The sequence below is a fragment of the Cavia porcellus genome, unplaced genomic scaffold (genome assembly GCF_034190915.1).
Source record: "Cavia porcellus strain 051 isolate PalLab524CR breed Dunkin Hartley unplaced genomic scaffold, mCavPor4.1 scaffold_1, whole genome shotgun sequence".
NCBI lineage: Eukaryota > Metazoa > Chordata > Mammalia > Rodentia > Caviidae > Cavia > Cavia porcellus.
The window spans coordinates 196324139-196348189 of record NW_026947484.1 but is presented as its reverse complement, the minus strand read 5'-3'; the positions used below and the strand labels follow the sequence as shown (position 1 = coordinate 196348189).

Below are 24051 nucleotides of genomic sequence, written 5' to 3'. Positions count from 1 at the left end.
GGTTTAAGAGTGCATGCCATTTGGGGCAGGTATCTCAAAGGCCCCCAGGTAAGAAGGGATGCATCTGGGAATAAGCATGGACACTCAAGACTCCATCCTCAGTGCTTATCCTCAGGCTGGTCCCTGACTCTAACCACATTTGTGATGGAGGGGCTTTGTGGCCATACAGGGTCCCCTCTTATCAGCAGCTTGAGTTCAGGCAGAGAAAAGAGGAAAAGCTATGGAGGGGAAGGAGCACTGAGAGGCAAAGGTGCATGGGCCTCCTTTCTTCTGCACCTTGGTTCCCACACCTGTCAAATGGGCTGTCCCACACTGCAGGGCCTGCTGAAGTCCTTATGCTAAGGCCCCACTCTCCCCTGCAAGACACTACTACACTGCCCAGTATATAGTACCTTAGCCCCAGCACTGAGTCTCGGGCTTTGGGCCTCGGAACTCCTACCTCCATCTTGCTCCCCAAGCTGGAGGTATGGGAGTCCCAGAAGCCAACAGAGTCTGCTTCTCAGACTATAACCAAGACTGTTCAAAAGCATAGGGCTCCTAGATCACTGCCAAGGTCAGAAACTCAGAGAGGCCATGTTAAAGAAAACCAAAGGGGCTCTCAAGTACCTATGTATCCACCACACATGGGCGCTGGCCCACACTCGAGGAATGCTCATGCTAGACATGGCTCTATATTTTGCAGCCCCCACTCCTCTTATTCTCATGCAGTTAAACTATAGTTAAGGCAACTGAGACTCAGAAACCTTGAGGGGCTTCCCCAAGGGCAGACTGTGTGCAGTGTTCATAGTTCCCTCTTGCTTCTCACAGTCTGGACAGGCTGATGCCAGATAAGCCAGCACTGTCTGTCACTAGGCATCTAGCTCAAGGGATTCCAGTTGGGCAAGTAATGTACTCAAAAGTACAGGTTCCTAGATATGACCCAAGCCAGTCATGCAAGCCCTGCTCAGGACATCTAGCTCCAGTCACATGTGGCTGCCCACTTTTGTTCAAGGTAAGACACTCCCAACAGTTAGGGCCTCCTGATTGTGTCTGGCTCAAAGACCACCACCTCTATGAGCTTCGTCAGCACAAATGACAACTGCCTCCAGCCCCCCACAGGGAAGTACCACTCTGAGAAGGTAAGCAGCTGTTCAGCGTCATGGTTCACAGGCACAGGGCAAGGCAAAAGGCCTATCTGGCCTCCAACTACAAACACTTATCCCTTTCCACTAATGCCATGGGTTTTCACCAAAGCTACAGAAATCATGTCACCAAATGTACCAATTTTCACAAGGCACCTGTGACAAATGACACCTCATTTTCACCAGAACTGTACCAAATCCTGCCTTTGGCACTCCTAGTGACATTGTAAAATGCTGAGAAGGCATCAAGCCAATGAGCAATCTTATCCATCTGAGCCTGATAGTGAGTGACGGTGATTAGGACCAATAGGCCCTGAGTCCTGGCTAAGACAAGCCCCTTTCCTGGCTTCTCTAGAAATGGGGCACACCCTGAGTGAAGAGTCACTCTGTCTTCCAGCCTGAAAGTTACATGGCTTCTGACTTGGCTTTGGGTCTCAAAGTGAGCTGTCTTCTGACAACTGTTCCAAATGGTTAAGCTGAAGCCCAAATGCATTCCAGGTTCCGACACAACTTTCTCTGTTGTCTGCCCACCTCCGAGCCACTCAAAGGGCCAATGGATCAGGGAGAAGGAATAGAAAGAGACAGGACCAGAGACAGTCCCACTGCAGGGTTGCAGTGAAGATGACTGTACCTCAAAACTGTAGTGCAGCGCTGTCCAGCCCAGTCCAGGTCTAAGAATTCAGAGCAAAGGCCAAACTCCTCAACTCAGAATACTGAGCAGTTTCTGGAATTCACAGTTCCCTATGTAGCATTCCCAGGGCCCCGCCTACCCAAAGCAACACGGACACTGGGTCCCCTCTCATTTGAAACTCTCTCCATGGTAGCTATGTGGGGCAGGCCTATTCTGACTGCTTCCACAATCTGGGCAGGCAATGGATGTCGGGGCAGTGGAGGTCAGTGCGACTGCTGAGCAATTCCACAGCTCTTCCTCCTCCTTACACTGGATATCTGTGGCAACTACTCTGTCTCACGCTGTTCTGTTCAGCTCATTCAGGTCCCCCTGGGCCCAGGAGGCTGCTCAGCCGTCTTACTCCTACCAAGCCTCCCTATCTTAGCTTCCACTGGGGCCACTCACCATCCCTCAACACAGCCACCAGGCTCCCCAAGCCAGGAACACCGAGAGGCCAGGCCAGCCCCTGCCAGCCCAAGTCCACTCTGGCCTGAAACACACCACTCCAGTCCTGTCCACTGGGACTAATCATGGCTAGTTAAACAAAGGCCATGTTCCAACTCTCTGTAGTATGTTTTTAAAGGGCCAGTGTCTCACTTGGTTTTGTTAGGAATTTAAAGGTACAGATCCTTTTTTCTGTACAGGAAGTGAGACGGAAAGAAAAAAGTCAGTACCAGATTAGAGGTTTTGGGCTTCTAAAAGACTATAGGCTAAATAAACAACACTAAAAATCCCAATCTCACCTGGAAGTTCCAAAGAACCCCAAAACAAAAGCAATGGGCCTTACTCTCAAGAACAGGAGTAGGAATGGTGGCCATCTTTGAATCCAGCCATAGCACTCAGAACTTTGCGGCACTGTCTCCTTTACTCTGCACAACTTTCCAAGACAGGCAGTGTATCAGCCTGACTTTCACACAAGGAGGCTGAAGTCAGCAGTGGAGCTGGGTCACCAACCACAGGAGGCCAGCCACAGCTGGACTCTGCCCACCCAACATCTACCTGCTGCATGTCCTCCAGTATCTTTCCCTCTTAGGACAAAAGATGGCAGGGAAAAGGGGACAACATTTGTCAGAGACACTCAACCACAGGGCTTCTAAGTCAGAGACTTCTAAGAAGTCTCTTTCGTCACTTCTTGCATCTCCAGATAAGAAAACTGGGAAGCACGAATTCTCGCACAACTTGCAGGGAGACATAAATGGAGATGGTGGAGCCACAGGAGGAGGGAGTTGGAAGGGCAGATGAGAGAGAGAGAAGCAGATCTGTCAGTTGTGCAGTAGTGTGAATACTGCACACCCAGGCCTTCCCTAACAGGTGCTGCAGTTAAGAGGAAGCAGGGCAGGATTGAGCAACTGTCCTCTGGACCCAAGGCTCAGGCAAAGCCAGCTTATCCCCAGGAATGGAGGATACAGAGACATGGGAACATAGTTCTCCCAAGGCCTTGAAGCTCCAAGGTAAAAGGGATTGCACAATGTCCCTCTCCCTGCCTGCCCAGCTGTCAAAACAGGAATGGAAGGGGACAGGGAGAAGGAAGAGACTTGACTGTCTCATCTTAATACTAGGCTGAAAAGTCTGCTGGGATGGGTCTGGTTGGAGTGGCTCGGACCACAGTGGGCACGGTATAGTTAACCTCCATCAGAAAAGCCAAGGCCAGGTGGACGCCTCATACCTAACTCTGCAGTGCCAGGCCAGTCAAGGATTTAGTACCCTCATTGTGTTTTTGTGGACCCTTGGCATCCAATAAACACAAGGATCTGTGGCTGGAGGTTAAGAACAGGGAATCTATAGACAAATGATTGGTGTTCAAACTTGGCCTATACCACTTGCCACCTGTACAGTCTTAGTAAAGTCTAGTCACCTCTCTGGTCCTCCTCAGTTTCTTCCTGTGGCAAATGGGCTTCCTAACAGTACTTTTCTCATATGCTGGGAGGGTTCTGAACAAGGCCTGGCTCAGAGCGAACACTTACACCAGCTTCTAGTTAGGCTGAAGTAGGTAGCCCAAGATGTTTAGGGAGGCACAGAACAGGAAAGTAGCTTGCAAGGTAGTGACTGGTAAGTCACTTTTCTTTCTGGAAAAGAACCCTCAATGACTCCCAGGCAGGATTTCACACTACCTTCTAAAATCTACCTTTCCTCAAAAGACAGTAAAGTCTGAGAAAGGCTGGGCTGTGGCCAGATTCTCTAAAGCTGCAAACAGCTTGCCCTGGCTGTCCAGCCGGCTGAGTCTGCTGAGCAGGAGTGAGGGCAAAAAGTAGGAGAGCCCAGAGTTCCATGAGCCACCAGGAGAAAAGCAGCGCAAGGCTTCATCTCTCCAGGATCCTTCTTTGGGTCACATCTCCCCACCTCTCAGGTGTCTTCTGTGGTACCCAGCTCACCTGGCTTTGCCCAGCTACATAAGCCACCCACAGCTGCTACCTCAACAACTTTCCACAGCTGGGGGCTCCTTCTGCCACAAGCACCCCAAAGCATAATGAAGTCTAGTGCCAGTCTCATCTTTTCTTCTTGGAGCCTGATACATCTGGTGTGCACATGGAGAAGGGTGCCAAACAGGTGGTCAGGAGCAGGAGCAATGCCAGTAGTCTTGGCAGAGCACATGGCTGCAATTCCTGACATTCAATGGGAGAGCTGGGTGTCTAACATCTACCACTGCTCACCCAAGGGATTAATCAATATGGGGAGGCCTGGTTTGGGATTCTGCACACCCCAGTTGAAATTCTAGTTTTGTTACGCTGCAAGGGCAGGATGTTAGGAAAATCCTTTCACTTTCCTGTGCCTCTGTTTCCTCATACATAAAATGAAGCAATACAGCAACCTCCACAAAACACATGTAAAAACATTGGTTACCCAGACACCAAAAAAAAAAAAAAAAAAAAAAAAAAGAGGAATGAAAGAAAGAAAAAGAAAAAAAGTTAACAAAGCAACTAGGAACCCAGAAGATTCAAATACTTAAGTAGCATTCATTCAATGGGCACTAAAAACGCATCAGACATTATGCTATCTGCAACCCTTTGCTACAAACCAAACACATTTTAAACTCTCCTCAGAGCTTGCAGAGCCTTCAGTAAGTAAAGGTCCTAGCCACCAAAATATTTGTAAAAGATCTCAAGTTTCTCTGCAAGCCAAACCCATGAAGAAGCCTTCCAGAGAAGGGCCGTTATAAGTACTCTCTACTCTCAGATTGTTGGAGCAATTGTAACTCTAGGGTTTAGTAACCTCTGGTTTAGTGACCTCAGGCCCAGCAAAAGACAGGGGCAAGGAAAATAAATGGAAGGGGCAAGACAGGGTCAGAAGACTTAGCACAAGCCAGAAAAGCAAGACGTACATGGGGAAGTATGGCAGCACCTCCAGGGATCCCGCCAGGACAATCTGATGCAGGCTCCAGGTTAGTTAGGATTCACGGAGTAAGCCATGGTAAACCCAAGCTCGCTGACAGCAGACAGCTGAGCCCTCGCCACCCCAGGATGTTGCCTCCCTACCTACTCTACCACACTTGAGACCACTTCTGGTGTCACTGGCTCTCTACGTCACCAAAGGCCTTTATATGCCAGTGACAGCCACCAACAGCTGGCTCCTTCCTGGAAACCCAAGCCTTGCGTCTTGGCGCTTCCTTCCTACAGGTGTTAGGATTCCTCAGTGATTTGGGAGGCTCCACTTTCCCAAGGTTTAAATATCTCCAAGTGCTCCTTACTCCTAAATTCCCTTCTCCAGCCCTCCCCTCCTCCCAGCTCTATACATTTATCTATAGAGAGGCCTGACATCACTTAGATGCCTCACAAAACCTCAAACCTGAAATACTCCATGCAGAGCCTCTCAGAGGCAAACCCAGGAGTCACAAGTCAAGAACCTTCCATTTACTAGCCTTCAGGATGAACTCAGCATATCCTACTGCTATTCCCTTGGGGACCTCTCAACCCAGCATCCCACAGGGCAGGTAGCCTCCCTGTCAATAGCTTCCCCACTCTCTCCTACAGAGTCAGAATGGTACTTTAGAAATGCAAGACATACTATTAAACTCCTTGGTTTAAAATTATTTAATCATGGCTCCTCTAGAGCACTCTGAACAGCTCCCAACTCCTCAGATGGAAGGAGTTGGCAGGACTGGTCCCATACTCCCTGACCTTATCCAGGAACATATTCCCCCCTACCCACTGCCGGCCCCAAACCTCTGCTTTCCAGCATCTTTTGGAATTCACCCTTCCCTGACTGCTCTGTCAACAACAGGTCCTGCCCTGCCTATGAAACACTTATTTCCTTCATATCGGCTTGTTCATTTAGCCAGCAAATATTTACTAAGTGCAAACTATGTGCTAGGCACTATTTTAGGCACTGAGAATACAGGCACTGAACAAAGCTAACAAAGGTCCCAGGTTTACATTTCAGTAGAGGAACTTCACCCAATCTAGAATTACTTTGTTTCTCTACTTATTCTTATCTGTCTCTTCTACCATAAGGTAAGTTCTGCGTGGCCAACCGTAACACCATTTGTATACTGAAGGCATGGCATGAGCTCAGTACTTATGAAATGAATATGCAAAAAAAAAAAAAAAAAAAAAAAAAAAAGACCAGGGCAGCCAAAGAACCAAACCCAGAAAGACACAAGACAGAGAGTCAGGCCTTCACTGCCTCCTACCACCTGCATCAGGTAGAAGGAAGATTTATGAAATGCCTCAGCCTGGTAGCCTCAGTCTTTCTGGGAACAAACAGAGGCACACAGGACACGGAGAACAGATAGGAAATGCAGGCCTGAGCAATCAAGGAAGACTTCCTGAACAGGCAGGGTCTGAACAAAGCCAGCCCTTACCATAGTCCCAAATTTGCTTAGGGCTCTGATGTTCACTGCTCTATCAGAGGAGGAAAAAACCCTGCTCTAAAACCTCTTACTTTTTATTAGTGTCTGGATCAATAAAAGTTTTAGAAGTAAAGACTCTCTCTTGCAATACTAACTGCAAGAGACAGACTCAGATTATTAAATCTGTCTCGAGAGGCAGTGGCTGGAGAATCTGAGGGAGCCAAGCTTCACCAGTCCTCACCTGTGCTGGGCTGGCTCCAGGCAAAGGGGGCTCAGACAGAGCACTTATTAGCTCAACAGCCTGGGGGTCAGACCCCCTCCTCTGAGTCCACCTTCCCAACGCAGTTCCCTGGGCTAAGATCAGCAGCCAATCTGCCCACTGCCCACCTTCCAGGTCCCCTAGCCTTGCCCGCTTTGACTTCCCCTGGGTCATGCTCTGAGTCTACAGCTTCTCTCCATTCCTCGCCAGCTCCCTAAGCCTCTACAAAGTTTAACTCCTGGGGAAAGGGAGGAGTCAGCCTAGCAAGTTCAGTCCCACCATCTCTTCCTCCAAAGCCCTGGTGGGGTCTGCAGAGGACTGCGGGCTCTTGATGGCAGCAGAACTCACTGGTTGGTTGGGTTCTAGAACCAAGCCTCTATGGGAGAAAGAGCCCCTCACCCTCCAGCCCCAACTCCCATCAGAGGCCTGGCAACCTCACACCTGGCTGGAGAGCTCGTGACGGAAAGAAATTTCCTATGTCCCCCGGACTCCCTCCCTTCCTCTCTCTTTCAGTGCTACCCACAGACCTTCTTGGTGGCAGGGGTTCTGGGGGTGCAGGCTTCTCTGCTGACCTAGCTCTGGGCACCCGAGGCCCATGAGCCAGGTCAGGTTTCCAAGGACGGCCTGGTCTCCACACAGCAGTCCCTTCACCCCGGCCCAGGATCTTGCCAAAATTGTCACTGAGGAGTCCGAGGCCACAGAGGCCCATATCCGAGAGTGGTGCAGCCCCTGGTGGTTCTCCAGGCCAAGAGTGGGCCTCGAAGCCAGAGCCGTCATCTCACAGGTGAGTCTAGGAGGGCTTCCCTGAACAGCAAAGCACAGGCTGAATCCATATCCGCCAAGCTGAAATTTCAAAAATCACTTAAAAAAAAAAAACAGTGGTGAGAACATCCAGATTTCCGGGTTCTCCAAGGAACAAGTGGAAAATTACAGTCTTCAATGAAGGTAACCACAAGGCATAACCTCCAGGTCCAAGAAGTTCAGGACTCCTGAAAGCAAACAACGGCTTCTAGTCATGGGCAGGTCTCCTTCCCAGGGCCTCTGGCAGGGTGCAGGCACAGAACAGAACTCCACCAGGAGTTGGCTGGGCCCAGAAGAGCCTTCCAGGCCACTCCCCTGGAGTGCTGGCTCCACCCAGGTCAGGTGCTATCCTTGGCCCCCTGCACTTGCCATTCCTGGGTTGGTCCTGGCTCTGGTGTCAAAGCTGGTTTCCTCTCATTCTTTTCTCAGATCAAAATCCTCTCTCTTTCAGGCTATCCTCGCTCAAGGGACAACACCCACCCCTATCAGCGGCATTATCACCTTTTTCATTTTCTTCATAGCACTGTTCTGAGGTCACCATGTTTGTTTCTCCTCTTTTTCATCACCATGAGAACCTTACCTGCTCACTGGTAACGTCAACAGGCCTTGAGCCAGGCTCTCCACACGGTACAGAATGAATGGGTTCTCTTCTGGCTCTGAGCCAGGCCAGCCAGGAGGAGGCTGGGGAGCCAAAAGATTTGGGGGTGCGCCAAGGTAACCTCTGCCCCCTGTGCCGCTCCCGCCACTCCCGAGCATTCCAGACTTCCATCAGCCGATGCCACGCCTCCAACTCTCCCAGGTTGTTAGCAGCGGACTCTGCCCCGCCCAAGAGGCAGCAGCCGGCCCAGCAGGCCCTTCCCTTCCCAAGTCCTTTAGTGGTTTGACATTCCCACGGCAGCTGCCTCCAGCTGCAGCCACTTTCTGGCGTTGTGCTCCAGGGCAAGAAGGGGACCCTAGGTCCAGCAACCTTCTCTACTTCCAGGACAGCTCTCAGGCAGGAGTGGGCTTAAGGCCTACTAAACATCGGAAGACCCAGGAGGGCATACACCTTCCCTCCCCGGCATTCTCACTCAAACATTTTACTTATTTATTTATTTGACAGGGTTTGGTTATGAAGTTCATGTTGTTGAACTTATGGAAACCTTACTGCCTCAACCACTGGAATTCTGGGATTATATGCATGTGCCACAATGCCTGATGCAAGCATTTTTAAAAAGCAACACAAGCTAACGTCCAGACAAGACCACCATGGTTGCTTACATTATTATAGAGTAGAAGGCAAAAGGAAATGGGGCTCTTGACTTGGGGTTAGTCCCTTGGTTCCCTGTCTGGGCAGCAATTCTGGGTTCAAGTTTCCACTACAGGAAACTTCTGTGGTAAGCTCCTGGATAGGTCGGTCCACAAGGCAGAAGGCAAGAGTGAAGCTCAGGGAGACAGGAAGAAAGTTGCTTGAAAGTCTGGGGCCACACATGCTTTCACACATGCCAAATGCTACCATGTGGCTAGGCAAGCATATCACACTCCTCACTAAAACACAGATCCTTCTGGGAAAGGCACCTCCAGTCAACCAGACATGTTTGCTTGGTCACTCTGCCCCAGTCCACTAAACAAACCACAGCACCAGTTTCCACTTAGCCTCCACTATCTGCAAAGATCAGAACTCTTTCCTTCACAGCCACCACTAAAGGGCTAATCACTTCCCATTCCCTGAGGCCAGGGTTGGAGACTTTCAGAAGGATGCTGTTGCATAGCCAACTGTGCCTTGGCTTCGGGGAATCCAGTCCCTATGAGGAAATATGGATAAAAAGATGGTGGAGGAAAGCCCCTGCCTAGGGGCCTGCCTGCTTCCTGCTTCTCTAATTGAGGCATCACAGGCGCCAGCCCAGCCTGTGGCAGCTACAACACACTTCTGTTAAACACTGGACTGTGTCAGGCATCTACTGCACAGGCAGGCAGGATCCTAGCTATGGTAACTACATGTCTGGTGAGGATGTTTTACTATAGCTCTAGGAGCAAGTTCCAACCTTGACGGTCCCTAACTTAACTCCATCCCCTGCTGGCCCCAGATTCCTAGCTGGGTGTGTTATGGGCATGGGTGATCCTGACCACAAGTGGTCCAACAATGCCCCATTTGTCCATATCTGCATCTGCCACTACCACCCCCAAAGTCCAAAAGCCTCTCTCAGTTTCCCCTCTGGGCTGCAGACTGCTAACTAGAAGTGCACTTAATAGTGATCACCTGTCTGGGACAAGTTACTCTCCCAGCTTTCATCTCAGTTTATCCAACATCTTGACATTCCCTAGCAGGAGAGAGGGGAGGACATAAGATAGATGCTAGTTTCAGAGAGCCATTTGGAGCCATTTGGCTCCAGAGCAGCCAAGGCAACAAGGACAAAGGAAGCAAAGCCCATCCTTGGACACCACCTCCAGGGTCTAAGCTCCAAGTCAGGTCTTCTCCCACTGATCCTGTGATCATAGCAGCAAAGAGACAAGGCAGATTTTTTTACTTCTTTACACAGGAAGTCAAATCCAGAGAAGCTAAGTCACTTACACAAGATGAACCATCTGTATTGCAGACAACTGACTGCGTCTAGTACTCGGGTCCTCCTTGTCTCCTTTTCCAACTCAAACATTCCTTCTTCCTGGAACTCTTCCTAGATTCCCTCCAGGGAAGAAGCCTTCTCTTCCAAGTGGATCTATAGTTCTAATGTCTTACAGCAAAGCAAGGCCCTATGACAGGTCTTCTCTACATGACAGCTGTTACAGGAAAGGGTGATAACAGGAAACAAGGGCCAGAAGACGTCCATCCACACACACACGCCATCTGACCTCAAGTATGTTACTGCCTCTATTCTCTTCCAGCCCCAGCTAGAGATCTGCAGATGTCTTTTAGAATCATCTTTAGTGCCCTATAAAAGTATGGAGCACACAGTGACCACCCTTGGCCACCTGTAACTAGGAGAATTTCAGAGGCTGCCTTGATTCTGGGCATCCTCCACATGACCCTAGCTGCCCACATGCAGGCCTCCCACATCAGCAGGTCCTGTCTACTCCCTCCCACTCCTCACCTCTGTATCAGGGCAGTCAGCCACAAGGCCCTCCTCCTTTCCTACCCTTCCCTAAGCATGCCTTGCCGTTTCTCATGACCACACTCTTGGGTCCTCTGGATTCCTTTCCTGCCCTTATTTCTCATTTTCATTTACCTTTCAAGGGCCAGCTCAGTGCTCCCATCTAAAAATAACCTTCACCAGTGTCCCCAGGCACAGGGATGTGTGCTATCTTCTTGTCCTTCTTCCTGAGTTTGTGCCCTGGGTATCCCCACTGCCTGCCCTGTGGAGCTCTCCTTGGGGTCTATTAATCTCTGGCTCCTCAGGGCCTGGGAGCCTGCAGTCAGTCTCCTCCCTAGAGCTCAGGGTCCTGATGTCTTATCTTCTTTCAGGTCTATAGATATCCTTACCAGCCAGGTGAGGCCTCTAGGGGACTCTAGAATCTTCCCCTTGTAAAGTTTTTGTTTTCCTGGGAAGTGTGGTCCCAAGACCACCAGGGGACTCTACAGACACACTTGTGCAACTGTGAACAGAGATTTACTTGTATCCTGGGAGGTGAGACTTCCCTGTGACCCTGGTTCTCTTTTTCCTGGAATCTGAAAGAAGACAGAGGCCTATTCTGGAAGACATGCTGCTCTAAACCACCGGCTACCTCAGGTTGAGTCTGCAGGCTGAGCAGGGACAGCACCAGAGACAGATAGCTGCAGAGGAGCAGGCCTAGGGCCTGGTTGTTCAAGATGAAGGGCTTCGAAGATTTCCCTGCCACAATTAGCTAAGAGTGGGGCACAAGCTTGAAATTAGATTGGGGACCAGCTCTGGGAAGTAGTTTCAATACTACTGGGTTACACATTTATGTAAACACACACATCCATGCATGTGCTGCTTTATCATCACCAACAACAAATGTGTCCTGGCACCTGCTTTGTGCCAGGCCTAGGACAAAGTATTTTACGTACATTATCTCCTTTAAACTCCAAGTACCACAGGCTTGTGTGTACACACTACCTCTGATTCAAAATGAAGCCGAAACACAGAAAGGGTAGGAAAGTTGGCCAAGGTCACACAGCTAGCTGTAGAAGGAACTGGGATTCCAAGTCCCTAACAATCTGACCCCAGTCTGCCTTTTTAGTCCAAGCAGCCAGTCCAAGCTCACCACTCCGGAGCTGCTTCTCTCTGTTCTTGCCCTGGGGGCTCACTTGGTGAGGTGTGTGGATGGTTAATGTACAGTCAGCCCATGGTCCTCAAATCCTGTTTCCCTCTCTACCACTCAGTAATCTGCTGCTCCTCCCATTAGGCTAGTCAGCGTGCTGCCCATCTGGCTACCTCTACCCACCACCAGCCCAGTGGCATCACCCCAATCTGCCAGACCTCCAACAAGTATCTTGGATGATTTCAGCTGCTAGAAAGCCTGAAATCTTTCCCCCAACTGTGATGCTGACACACTCTGGCTTCCAAAATGTAACCTTTCCATCAAAGCATTTAGTGGGAGTAAATTCCCACCCATGTGACACCTCCCAAGAAAAGAGTAAATTTACTCGAAGAAGCAATGAGACATGGTCAGCATTTCTTTTTTGGCTGTCACAGTGCCAAGTACAGGGCAATACCTACATAGCAGGTCAGCTCCTGAATGTCATCAAAACACAAAGAAGAGAGGTCGGCTGCAGTCCATGAGCCTGTAATGACTGGCACCTAGTGTACACCACACAATGGTCAACCTATGGTTTGTCCCCCTCATCCCTGTGCTCTGCCCACTGGAGACACGGAGCCATTCACTGAGCCTTTATAGAGCTTCCCTCCTATGTCCGTAACAAGGTCACCCGCTCCCCAATCCTCAAGTTCTGTTCCCACCTCACCATCTGGAGCCTACCATCATACCATGTATACATGACACCTGATGCCAGAGTTCATACACATGCTTCCTGAGAGGTCATGAAGTTCAAACTTCTCTAAACTGTCCCTTTATCTTCAATTTTGGGACCAGTGACAATATTATGGGAGTGTTGCAGGGTATCTTCTTGTGCCCCAGGTTCCATGAATGGCAAAAAAAAAAAAAAATCTAATGCCAGCACTGGTGCCTGTCAGCAAATAAATGCTGGTAAAGTCTCAAACTGCCCCAGCTCCACCCCTGGCCACCAGAGGTCACTGAGGCTACAGGAGTCTGTCCTAGGGAAAAGCCCAGCTCTCTACAACAGGATCATAGCAGAGATGAAGGAAGGCCCACAGGCCATTACTCCATTCCTATGGCTAAATGTCACCAAAGAGCAATTCTGCAATCATTTCTCTCCAGACATTCCTGCCTCAGGAGGATGGACAGGTGACCTTTGGTCTGATTTCCTCCCAGTTGTTTCCCAAGTCTGACCCATGTAGGCATCTTGCACGGTGCTGCCAGTGACCTACTTGCCACCTGTATCAGGAGAGACCACTGCTCCCACTTACAGATGAGAAATCAGACCTACCAGGGGCAGAACTACACTGAGGCCATAGAGTTATGAAGGAATAACACCAGCATCTAAACAAGTGGATGAGACACATTGTCTGTGCGCTGAGGAAGCTGGCAGTTTAGCAGAAGGGAAGGCACACTAGTGTTATGGCCAAGCAGAAATCCATGCAACAGGCTGGTGGCTCAGCGGGAGTGCCTTGAGGGCCCAGTGGAAAGCCTGGCCCAACCGGAGGCCTGTAACAACTTTTGGAAGTTTGGGAGCAGGAACTTAAGAAAAATTTCATACCAGCCATTGTTCGTCCTCGACCCATATTCCCACCATGCTCTGTGTCTGGCACACCCTGCACTTCTCACTGCCAGCGGGTTAGCCATGAGCTGGCTGCTGCCACAGGGCATCCTGTTTATATCAGAGTGGTGTAGACCTGAGGTGTGTCACATTATACCTCCTTTCCACATATGCAGAGTGGTTACTTTCTTTGCTCCACACCACACAGCTAGTGAGGACCTGTTGTGTGACTCGGGCATGCTTCTCCAGCAGGCACTATTTGAGCCTCAGTTTCCTGAAACTGCTGCTACAGGAACCTCCCTTGCAGACAGGTGTTAGACATTAAGTGCTTCCCATCTGAAGCTGAGATCTGGGAGATAGTGGTCACAAGGTTCTGGGGCCTGAGCCACACTAGCCAACAGGCCAGTTCCTGCTGCCTGTTGGGTGATGAGAGGTAGGTGACAGGTTTTACTCACAGCTCCTCTTTCTGAGCCAGGTTTGAGAAAGAATGGTCACCAATATGGAGCTATAATTGGTGAGCCTGGTGGCACACAGCCCAGCAACAGACCGGGTGGGTGCTACTGTTGCAGGGGAAACAGCTGAGCACAGCAAATATAGCCGTTGACCCAATTCAGTTCCGTCTGTCTTCAAGAAAATAATTGAGTTTAAATGAATAGGTTTCCCAAGTCCCCTCTGGCCTTCAGTGGGGTAGAAATGGAGAAGGGGAGATAGGAACAGTTCCCCAGGCTCACTGTTGGTTATTTTTGAGTCATTAGGCCCATGAAAGGTTCTTTCCTTCCGCAGTGGCCGGAGGGCAGTGTGATACTGTCAGAGCAGTAAAGAAGAGCAAGAACCACACACAGTGCACGGTGAGAATGGAAGTTTAAGTCTTGGCCTTGACAGCAGCTTTGTGGAGTGGCCCAGTAGGATTAGGTCCTCTCTGAGGCCCCAGCTCCTTATCTGTGGAATGGGAACATTACACCTCATCTCATCCCAGGGAGACTGAAAGGAGTTAAGAAAAGCATTCAGAGGAAGAAATTCGGGGTGACTTGGACATCTGACAAAAATACAGGCCAAAAGCTGCCAAACCTTAAAAGAATCCAGAAATCTAGACTTTGCTTATAATGAATGTTTCACGGATATGTGGGCTACATCTGGCCACTAGCCACCATGAGCAACCTCCAGTGTAATGACACTGTATGTAAATTGATTTATGACATGCTAGTATCCTCCCACTTGTTTACTGCCTTATATTTTCTTTGGCTGAGAGGCTAGGCTTAGCCCTGTTTCAGTAGGAGAGGTAACCTCTCTTCCCTCTCAAATGGCCTCTTTCAAGACCTCAGAGAAGAGTCTGGAGGGGCTGCTGCCCCCAACTCAACTACAGGAAGCAAGGGTATTCCAGGCCTGGTTTCACTCTAGAAGCTGGGGTTTCTCTCTGCTTCCTGTTCTGCAAAACAGCAGTTCCTGAGAAAACCAAAGGAGAACAAGAAAGCTTGGAGATAAAAGGTAAGAACATATGTCAAGTGTCCACAGAAAAACAGTAGTGCATGGAGAAGAAAGAATCTGTGAACTAGCTTTTCCCTCTAGGCTGTGTGAACCCTGGAAGTTAGCTAACCTCTCTGAACCTCAGCCTCAACCTCTATACACAGGAGATACAAATTTCTGGGGCACAAAGCTGTTATGAAGATGAAATGAGATGATGACTGCCAAGTGCCTAACAGGATGCCTAGCACATAGCAACGGGTCAAAAAATGATAGGCATTATTATTATTGTTGTTGTTATCTTTAGTGAAAAGCATGCCAGAGAATTGAGTGGGTGATTACAGTAAAGTAGCACAACCAGGCAGACTTGTTAACAGATGAGGCCACCTATAATTAGCACTATCATTACACATGCAAATAGTGCTGCTTAGATGCTACAGAAGGGTGTTCTTTGAAGTGTGTTTAAATAACCACTTTCTTCTGGCTACCCACCCTTCCCAAATCTTGTTTATACTATTAATTTCATTAACAATTATTTTCTTCATAAATCAAGATAAAATTGTCACTGATAAATATTTGAATCAAAGGGATTTTACAATGTTTGAGCCCCTGATTACCCTACCTGAAGCTGTTTGTGGAGTTGGTTCTAGAGCACCTTGGCCAGCCTAGCCCTGTCAGATACTGCATTGGAATCTGTTCTCTCGGTAGCTGGGGCAGGGAATGGCCACCAAATGGCTCCTCTCTGATACAAGAGCTCTGAGGAGTGGGCTGGGCTGGGATGTGTTTTTGGCATGAAGCAGGCCCTGTATTTGAGATCTCAGCGGCATTAGTGTGACCAACACTGGTAGACACATCACCCTGCCCATTCTACATCTGAGAAAACTCAGTCTCAAAGATTTCAGGAAGAAACTTGCCTAAAGTGGCACAGCTATAAAGCTGTTGTAGGACTGATTTGAACTTGGACAAATCACCTGTCTCTAGAGTCTGCTTTTCTAATCAATATACAGAACTTGCTGCAAGGCTCCCAGGTCAATGAGTTCATATCTAAGAGGGTCTGTCAGGCCCTTGGGAGTGCAGTCTCTTGGAGGAAGACATGACTCCAAGCTTCCAAGTTAAGTCAGCACAGGACTGCCAAGTGGCTTTCCCAACCCAGCTCACTGGGGTAATGTGGAATGTGCCAAGCCCAATCTTTCCATGGACAATGGCTGTGTCAAGAATCACAGGAGATGAAGTCATTGCTCCCAAAAATAGGCTGATTAAGGCGACGTGACAACAACATCAACAGCAAGGCTGGACTGACTCTCTCTCTCACCATGTGTTCCTTCACCCTGGGTAGCCAGGTCAGGCCTGTACTCTCCTAAGAAACAAAGTGTGCCAGGAGTAAGAGCCAGCACAAGGAGCCCGGAGGTAGGACATAACAGCTGGTCTCTCAGAGCCCCTAGCATTCACCAGTGCTCCCAGTCCTGACCCTTGCTTAGGCCCCCGACCTGCTCTCTGGACCTCTCAGATTCCATCGTTTCTTTTCCTATTTCCTTCGTCTCCACCCTTTATCTCTTTGTACACTGAAGCTCCACTCACGTCCTGGATGCAGGCTGGGGGAGTGTCACATTCTGACCCAACCATGAAGGCAGGCCTGATGGCTTAGGGAAAGGTGGCAGCTCCACAGGCTAAGATACCAGGCTCAAAGCCTACTCTGTCCTGTTGCAGCTCTGACCTTAGGCTAGTCAATCTACCTCTCTGAAATTAGTATCTTCATCTATAAAAATGCATAAAGCAATATGCCAGCCTCATGGGGTTAAGAGTAAGTGAATTATGTCTATGTGTTCATTCATCAGCATGAGTCAGCCCCTATTCTAGGTACTGGAGACACATGAGGGAGTAGGACATAAAAGTCCTACTCTCACAAGGTTCCAAGTCTAGTTCAAGAGAATACACAAACATTGTATAAAAGACCAGGTGACCCAAAGGGCTCAGTCCAGGTTCCAGGCCAGATGGGAAGGAGACTGGCGGACTAACACAGGAATGCAGGAAGGAAGCAAGTCTCAGACACGTCTGGGTAGAATGTTACAGGAAGAGAAATAAGGACAAAGATCAGGCTGGCGTACTGGAGGAGCAGTGAACAGGGACTGATGGGCAGTGGGAACAGGAAGGTGGTGGAGCTGTCCAGGAGCACCCACACTGGGTTCACCAGAGGCTACCTGAACAGTCAGGATAGGTGAGCAGGTGTCCTGGACGTTCTGTTTAGAGACTGCCCTTGCTGTGGAGAATGGACTACAAGGAAAGAAGGGTGCAAGTAAGGAGATCAGCTGGGGGGCAGCTTCAAGGTGTAGCGGGGAGAGGATGGTGGCAGTGGTGGCAGGATATAAAGCATGAAGCACAGTATCCTGAACAATGCAAACCTTTAAATATTCCTTCTTATTGTTCCTATGTCTTTCCTCCACATCCTTATAACCCTGGCACTGGCCCAGCTCTACCAGTCCCAAAGCAAGAGATTACCAAGCAATCGGAAGAACCCTGACAATGGAAGGACCCCTCACTTATTTTACAGTTGACAAAGGTCTCTTACCAGTGACAGGAAGGTCACAGTGCTCTGGGCCAGGGCTCCACCCAGACAAAGCTGGCCAGCCTAAGGCACCAGATACCCCTCCCCCACCCCAAGCCTGATCCTCCTCCACCAACTGGGTTTTAATCCACGCAGGTCCATGGAAACAACAGCACAGGGCACACACCTTGGAGATTTCGGAGCTCCCTTTCCTGTAGTTATTCTTCTGCAGAGAAGGAGGGGCTATGGGCCCAACAGGTGAAAGCAGGCTTGAGAGAGCTCTTATAAACCTTAGTTCACAACCCTCTTCCTGCAGGGGCTCCCCTAGCCCAGTTCAGTTTGGGTCTGCCTGTTTCTCAGCCCCCAAATACGCCTATAGGGTTAAGCCCCAAATCCTGACACAGCCTCCCCTGCATACACCATAGAGACCCAGGTGAGAACTAAGACAGACAAGTTTCACCAGAGCAGCGAGCACCTCTCTCACACCCAGGTTAGGTGCTCCTCCAGTGCAAGCAAGGACTGTAGCTGATTCCTGCCTCTGTCCCAAGGGTTGGGGCACAGATGAGCAAAACAGAAATAATTCAATCCCAAGGGTCCCTTGGGGAGTCCTGTCTGCACTTGAAACCAAGACAGCCAGCCTGCCTCCCCACTCTGCAGCAGGCTTGGGCACCCCAATGCCTCTGGATTTGCCTGAAACTGCTAGGGAAGATCATCTGCTCAACCCTACCCTCAACGCTCACTACCACGGACATCTATGGAGTGAGTCACCCCCAAATGACCCCTCAACGGCCTTTGCACACCCTGGAGCTGAGGGGAACCCTCAGCGTGCAAATGCATCCGTCTTTCCCATCTACAGGTCCAGGAGAAAAAGTAAGCTGGGCGATGTGGCCCAAGCACATAGACAATGTTTCTTGTTTTTTGTTTTTTAAGAGCCCCAGGAAAATGTCTGCCAAGAAAGACCCAACCAACAGTCCCTAGTGGCTCTGATGAGGTGGGAGGTCTGATGGTGGCATCACAGTATGAAAGCTGATTCATTTTCTGCTTTACACTGATTGCTTGTGGTTTTAATTATGCCTAAAAGAAGTCTTAAAAGAGGGGGGCAGTGATGAGGAATTCTCTAAGTGTTGGCTACTGCTGTCCTTCCCATGATTCCTGAGCTCCTGCTTCCTTACTCCTCTTGGGCTCACTCCGGCCCAGCTGCCACCAGCTACTCGGTACACTCAGAGAGGACACAGTAAGTGTAGAGACAGGAAAGGCTGGGAGACCAGCCAGGAGCCCTAGCCTCAGACACATGGAAAAGGCAGTCACTCTGAGGCCACCTCCAAGGGTACCCCTCACAGATGCTGCAGACGCTGGAGCCGAGGGGAACCCCTACTCAGTTGCTTGTGTCATATCTGCTCCACCAGTCACTGTGTCCCCTGAGTTTCAGTCACCACTCTGGCTCTGGCTCTGGCCTCAAGGCTTTGCATATAGCAGGGGTTCAATGCACAGTTTCCCAGACAGACCTCCAGGACAATCTGAAGGACCTGGTGCCAGAAGATCATTTAAGAAGAAATTCAAGATCAGATTATGGAGGGAATGGCAGAGCAAAGAGAGGGAAAAAGGGAAAACTCATGCCTGCAGGCCTAAACAGGAAGACGGTAGACAGGCTCTGGACACATCAGTCTAAACAGGCTGAAGAATGCAGGACCCCTGTGGGACAGCCAGGAAAAGGGTGGAAGAAGCAAACTGTTACAGGGGGTTGGTAATTCTCAAGAAGGCTTCCTGGCAACACTTGAAGGAGCTACCCGCCTGGCTCAAGAGCAAATGTCAATGGCAGGGGGCACAGACACACAGCAGCATGCAATCCCACTCTGGAGTTCTACAGTCACACGCACGCTGAAGATCAGGGTGTATATGTATCACAGGGAATTGCTGAGTGGGTGAGGGCGTGCTCCTCTTACGCACTCAACCACCTCTCCTCATTAAGCTCTTGCCTATCCAAAGCCTGCTGCTTGATATGACAGTGCTGGGTACTGACTAGGTGCAAAGGACACAGTGGAAGTACGAGGGCAGCTGGCCTGCGAGCCTTCAGCTGATCTGCACCTCCAGGACAGCACTACACTCAGACCTGCCTAGTCTTCAGTCACATAAAGGTGTCTGTAACTGCATGTAGGCCCCTGGCTTCTCCCCTTACCTCCCTCTGACAGATCACTGACTGTCCTGATTCCACAAACCTCCAGTACCATGCCCATGCCAAGGCGGCTCCCCCTCTCACCATCTGGGATTTTACCCAATCTTTAGGATAAAGGACTCTAAAAAGTATGGCTATATTTGGTCAACATTCATGTTTTGTTTAGCCCACACAGCGTTTGACATTTTTAAGTTTTGAATCAATTGCCAACACTTAAAGATGTGAAATTTTCAAATGTCACAAAAACAACTCTATAGTTCTGCTTTTCTCCTAAACCCAAAGGCCTGCCACTAAAGGCCCAGTAGCCACACATCCCTGGAGGTATACCCTCTAGACTGCCACAGTTGCCACAGAGCTGCCGAGTCTCAGCAGGGGTTCCTGTGTCATGTAGGGATGGGCACAACTTGCAACACATTAAACCTGTCCCAGAGTCATGCACAGCTCCTGGAACACAGTAGGGACCTGACTTGCTGAACGTTTGTAGGATACAGAATAAATATGTGATGCTTCACCATATTCAGGATTTCATAATTGCTATATCACTTTCTTGCAAGACCCCCCCCCCATACATACACAGGGACAGAACAGTCCCCTTCACTCCCGCAGCTCCTCTCCCCCCAGCTGGGCACTCCTGCATGCAAATGGACACACAGAGTAGTAATTCTTTGGGTTCTGTCCAGATCTCTCGAATCATTATTTGATCTTTGCTTAGGCGCTTTAGAGCCCAGCCAAAGTAAGAGCAGTGATCCTGGCATCTCCATGCCTTTTAAAAGAGGTGGCAAGATTCCTAGCCAGCCCAGACAGCACTCCCTAGGACTTCTGTTAAACTGAAAAGGAGAAATTCAGCAGCAAAAACTCACAAAGCCAAGGCTTCTTCCATGCAGTCTGCAGGAGGCCTACCCCTCTTTGAAGCTGGTAACCAACTCTTCTCTCTTTCTTTCCAGTAAATGAAACCCCACAGGGTTTCCAAGGTCAGAGTGAATTGGCAGGAAGAGTTCTCTTTGTTCTCCAGCCTCTAACTTACCCAAACACAGACAACCGTCCCTCACAACCAGGTGCTCACAGTGGCAGAGGAAGCCCCTGCTCCTGCTGGGTGGAGCAACTGGAGGACCAGCCAGGCCTTCCTGTGCCCCTCAGGAGCTTTGCTCCTCTAGATACAAATTCTCAGTTGGCCTGGCTTCCCTGTTTGCCGAGGAGCTGTATTTCAGACAGTGGTTGAAAAGAAACAACTGTCAGCCTCTAGAGTGTGTCCATAGCTCCAGGAGTGGGCAGGACTCGAAAGATGGGCTAGGTGTCTTCTCTGGCTGGTTGGCTGGCTGAGGAGGTGACCTCAGGCTACTTGCCTCCTGTCTTGGAGCTTCAGTTTTCTCATTTGGAAAACAGGAAAATAAAAACCTGATCCGAGAGAATCAACCTTCTAATGGGACCCAGAGGAGCTTTGGGAATCATAAAGTGCCATGCCAAAGTTAATTATTCTAGCAGCTGGCACAGTGCATGGCATGCAGTAAGTGCTTAATGTATCGTATGTGATACAAACATTTATTGGGCACCTACACTGTGCCAGGCTGTGTGCTAGGTGCCAGAAGGCAGGAGAGGGGGTCTAGGCCAGGTCCTCTAAAGGGGAACAGAGACAATTATCATACCATAAGAACTGCAAGGAAATAGGGATCAGAATGCTGGGGGCCCTGAAAGGATTTGGGCTCCCCATTATGGGAGTGAGGGGAACCCTTATTCCTAGCTGCCTGACCCTCTGGCCACTTCTCAACAGGCTTAGATAAACAGCGGCTAGGCCTGGTGAAGAAGCACACATGTGCTGTGTGCTCCTGGACACATGTGCCAGGGACCTAACAATGTCATGGCTTTTATGGACACTCCCTTAGGGTTCCCACACCTGGATGGAGAACAGACTACTAGGCCAGCCCCAGAGAGATGCCAACCTGACCCAAATAGGGTGTGGCCATCAGCAAACTTGAGAGCTGTGCTACCCACGGTTCACATTCTGGCTCTTCCCCTCCTAGCCTGTGAAACCTTGGTCAAGTCACCAAACATCCCAGCAACTGCTGTTCCCAGCTCTGAGACCAGCTCATCTCCCAGGTTACTGTGAGAACTACAAGACAAACCCCCTGACAGTTGGGCCACCAAGCCCAATCGAGCACAGCTACATGTGTAGACACACCCCATCCAACCTCTCCCCAGCTTATGTCCTCTGTCTCTCTTGACCTGCTGCCACTGCTTCAGTGGCAGAACTACTTCGCTCTCTCCCCATTCCCCAAGCCCTTTCCTGCCTCCCCCATCTCTCAAACCCCAAGTAGACAGAAAGAGTCTAGCCCTCGGCATACTAGGTACTCATTTATGGGTTCCCACTGCTTAAATGTCCTTTTATCCCCTTTGCCACATGATGAACTCATCTTCTTTGAAGCCTCACTGTTACGGATTAAAAACTGATGATCAACTTAACACCAGCTGAATTAAATCAGCATTGTGCTGAACATAGATGGCCCACCTGAGGAAAGTCACCAGCATAAACAGAGACATGGAGAAGATGAGTGAAGCATTGTGGGTTTCTCTAAGTGTTGCTGTTTGAGCCATTGGTTCTCCTGGAGGAGCTCCTCACGACTACTTCCCCAGTGTGAGTATGACCACTGTCATCGGAGGAACTTGGGACCCTGCTGGTGAGAGTGGCTGTGGTTCACTTTGAGAGAGCTCTGGTCCTTACACTGAGCATTGCTTTCTGGCTCCAAAGAGGAAGACATGTGCCACTAATCTCCAGGACAAACTTGTCATGCTGGCTTCCTGGCATGTACTCGACTGTTCTTATCATCAGAGAAGCTCGGGACCTACACTGAGGATGGCTGAGCATGACTTCTCGGCTCCAGTGTAGAATCCTCAACCTACCAGCACAGCTCCTTCACGCTGCTAGCATAGACTTTCTAGCTTCCACCACTGACCTTTGGGCATTCCCAGCTCGGATCAATAAAACAGACTGGTGTAACCCTTCTCGTGGGCTCTAGATCTCCAGCTGGACTCATAGGAGGCACTGTCATGGGCTCTAGGTTTTCATCTAGACTCATGCAGGACATTGCTGTGGGATCCAGGCCCTTGGCTGAATATTCTGAGTCTTTATAGTGTTGTAGACAGATTTCCTGCACTTTCTATGTTTAACTCTGGGTGACCATCATAAAGCAATATTATAAATTCTGTGTCCTGATTCTAATTGTTCTCCTCACAACCCCTGACTACAACTCTTGCCTACTGCCCTATCTTCTGTGAAGCCCCCCTATTCCTTGAGAGTTGGTTCAACTCCTACCAACTCACTCACAGCAGAGTGGTGCAGAGGGAAGCAGAGAGGTCAAGTTTCCATCACCTTTATGTCCCTCCTCACTACTGGCCTCAGCTTCTCTATCTGTAAGGGATCTCTGAGTTCCTACACGTAGGCCCTAAGAAGGAGTTTGGTCATGTGCTCTACTGAGGAGGCGGGGAGGCATATCTAAGCTCAGGCAGAGGCCTCTTTGGAGGGAAGGAGCCAGACCTCAGGAGAGGCAGAACAAGTACAGTTCAAGAAGCCCCCACCAGTGCTCCCCCATTGTTATGAAAGGGGTGGGGAGAATTGACCCAAAAATTAAGCGTAGAAAATAGCAAAATGAAGAGCTCAAAGTCAGCCTGAGCCTGGTTAGGGATCAGGGAAGCTTCAAGCAGGAGAAGCTGGAACTGGAAGAATGGGTAGGACCAAAGGTGCAAGAGCAAGGTGTTCCAGACAGAGTGGCACAGAGTGACAAGCCCAAGCCTACCATGTGCCAGGCACTGTAAACACTTGGCTGTAAATCTAATTCTCACCTCTTCCTCTTGACCTCTCTGTGAGGAAGAAATTGCTCTTGTCCCCATTTTATTGTTAAGTGCACCAAAGTCACAGTGCTGGTGTTCAATAGAGCTTAATTCAAAGCCAGGCCCTGGTTGACAGAGCCTGTGCGAGTAAACAGAGGCCTGGGCACAGGGACTCAGAGGAGGGGTAACAAGGCAAGGTGGAGAGTCTGCAGACTCCAGAGAGACTCATTAAGTTGCAATCAGCTTTGCAGTCTGGGAAGACCAATCCTGAAAGCTGCCATGCCCAGCTCAACCTGTAGGGGAGACCATAGGAGGGAGGGATAGAAGCACAATCCAAGGACCCTGCCTGCTCCGCCATTCCTCACCATCTGCCTGAAGAAGGCCAGCAAGGAGCACCTCGAAAGGAAGACAGAGAGGCAGCCAGTCAGGAGCCACACCGTCAGTGGCCACAACACAGGCTGGTGCAGAGCTGTTGCCAGGGCGTCCAGAGAGTCTGCCTTTACAGGCAAAGTGATTTACAATGGGTCGCTCTCTCTGGGCCACCAGCACAACCATTCAGGGCCTCTCACCAAGTGCCTGACTCTTCTAAAATCTCAACACAAGATGCCAGGGGCTGCACACGGCCAGCAGCACAAAAGGCCTT

The 24051-nt window shown here is 49.8% G+C and overlaps 1 protein-coding gene across 12 annotated transcripts in view; it reads right to left on the bottom strand.

The window, feature by feature from the left end:
* Dab2ip (DAB2 interacting protein) overlaps positions 1-24051 on the bottom strand; it is a 178724-nt gene that overhangs the window by 36883 nt on the left and 117790 nt on the right. The window contains exon 1 of one of the 12 annotated variants that reach the window (XM_013153407.3): positions 7364-8033. The exons of the other annotated variants lie outside the window; for them this stretch is intronic. Coding sequence (XP_013008861.1) covers positions 7364-7545 — 182 coding nt within the window. The 5' untranslated portion in view covers positions 7546-8033. Of the gene's footprint in view, positions 1-7363; positions 8034-24051 lie in introns of those variants that run through there. 12 annotated transcript variants of the gene reach the window in all.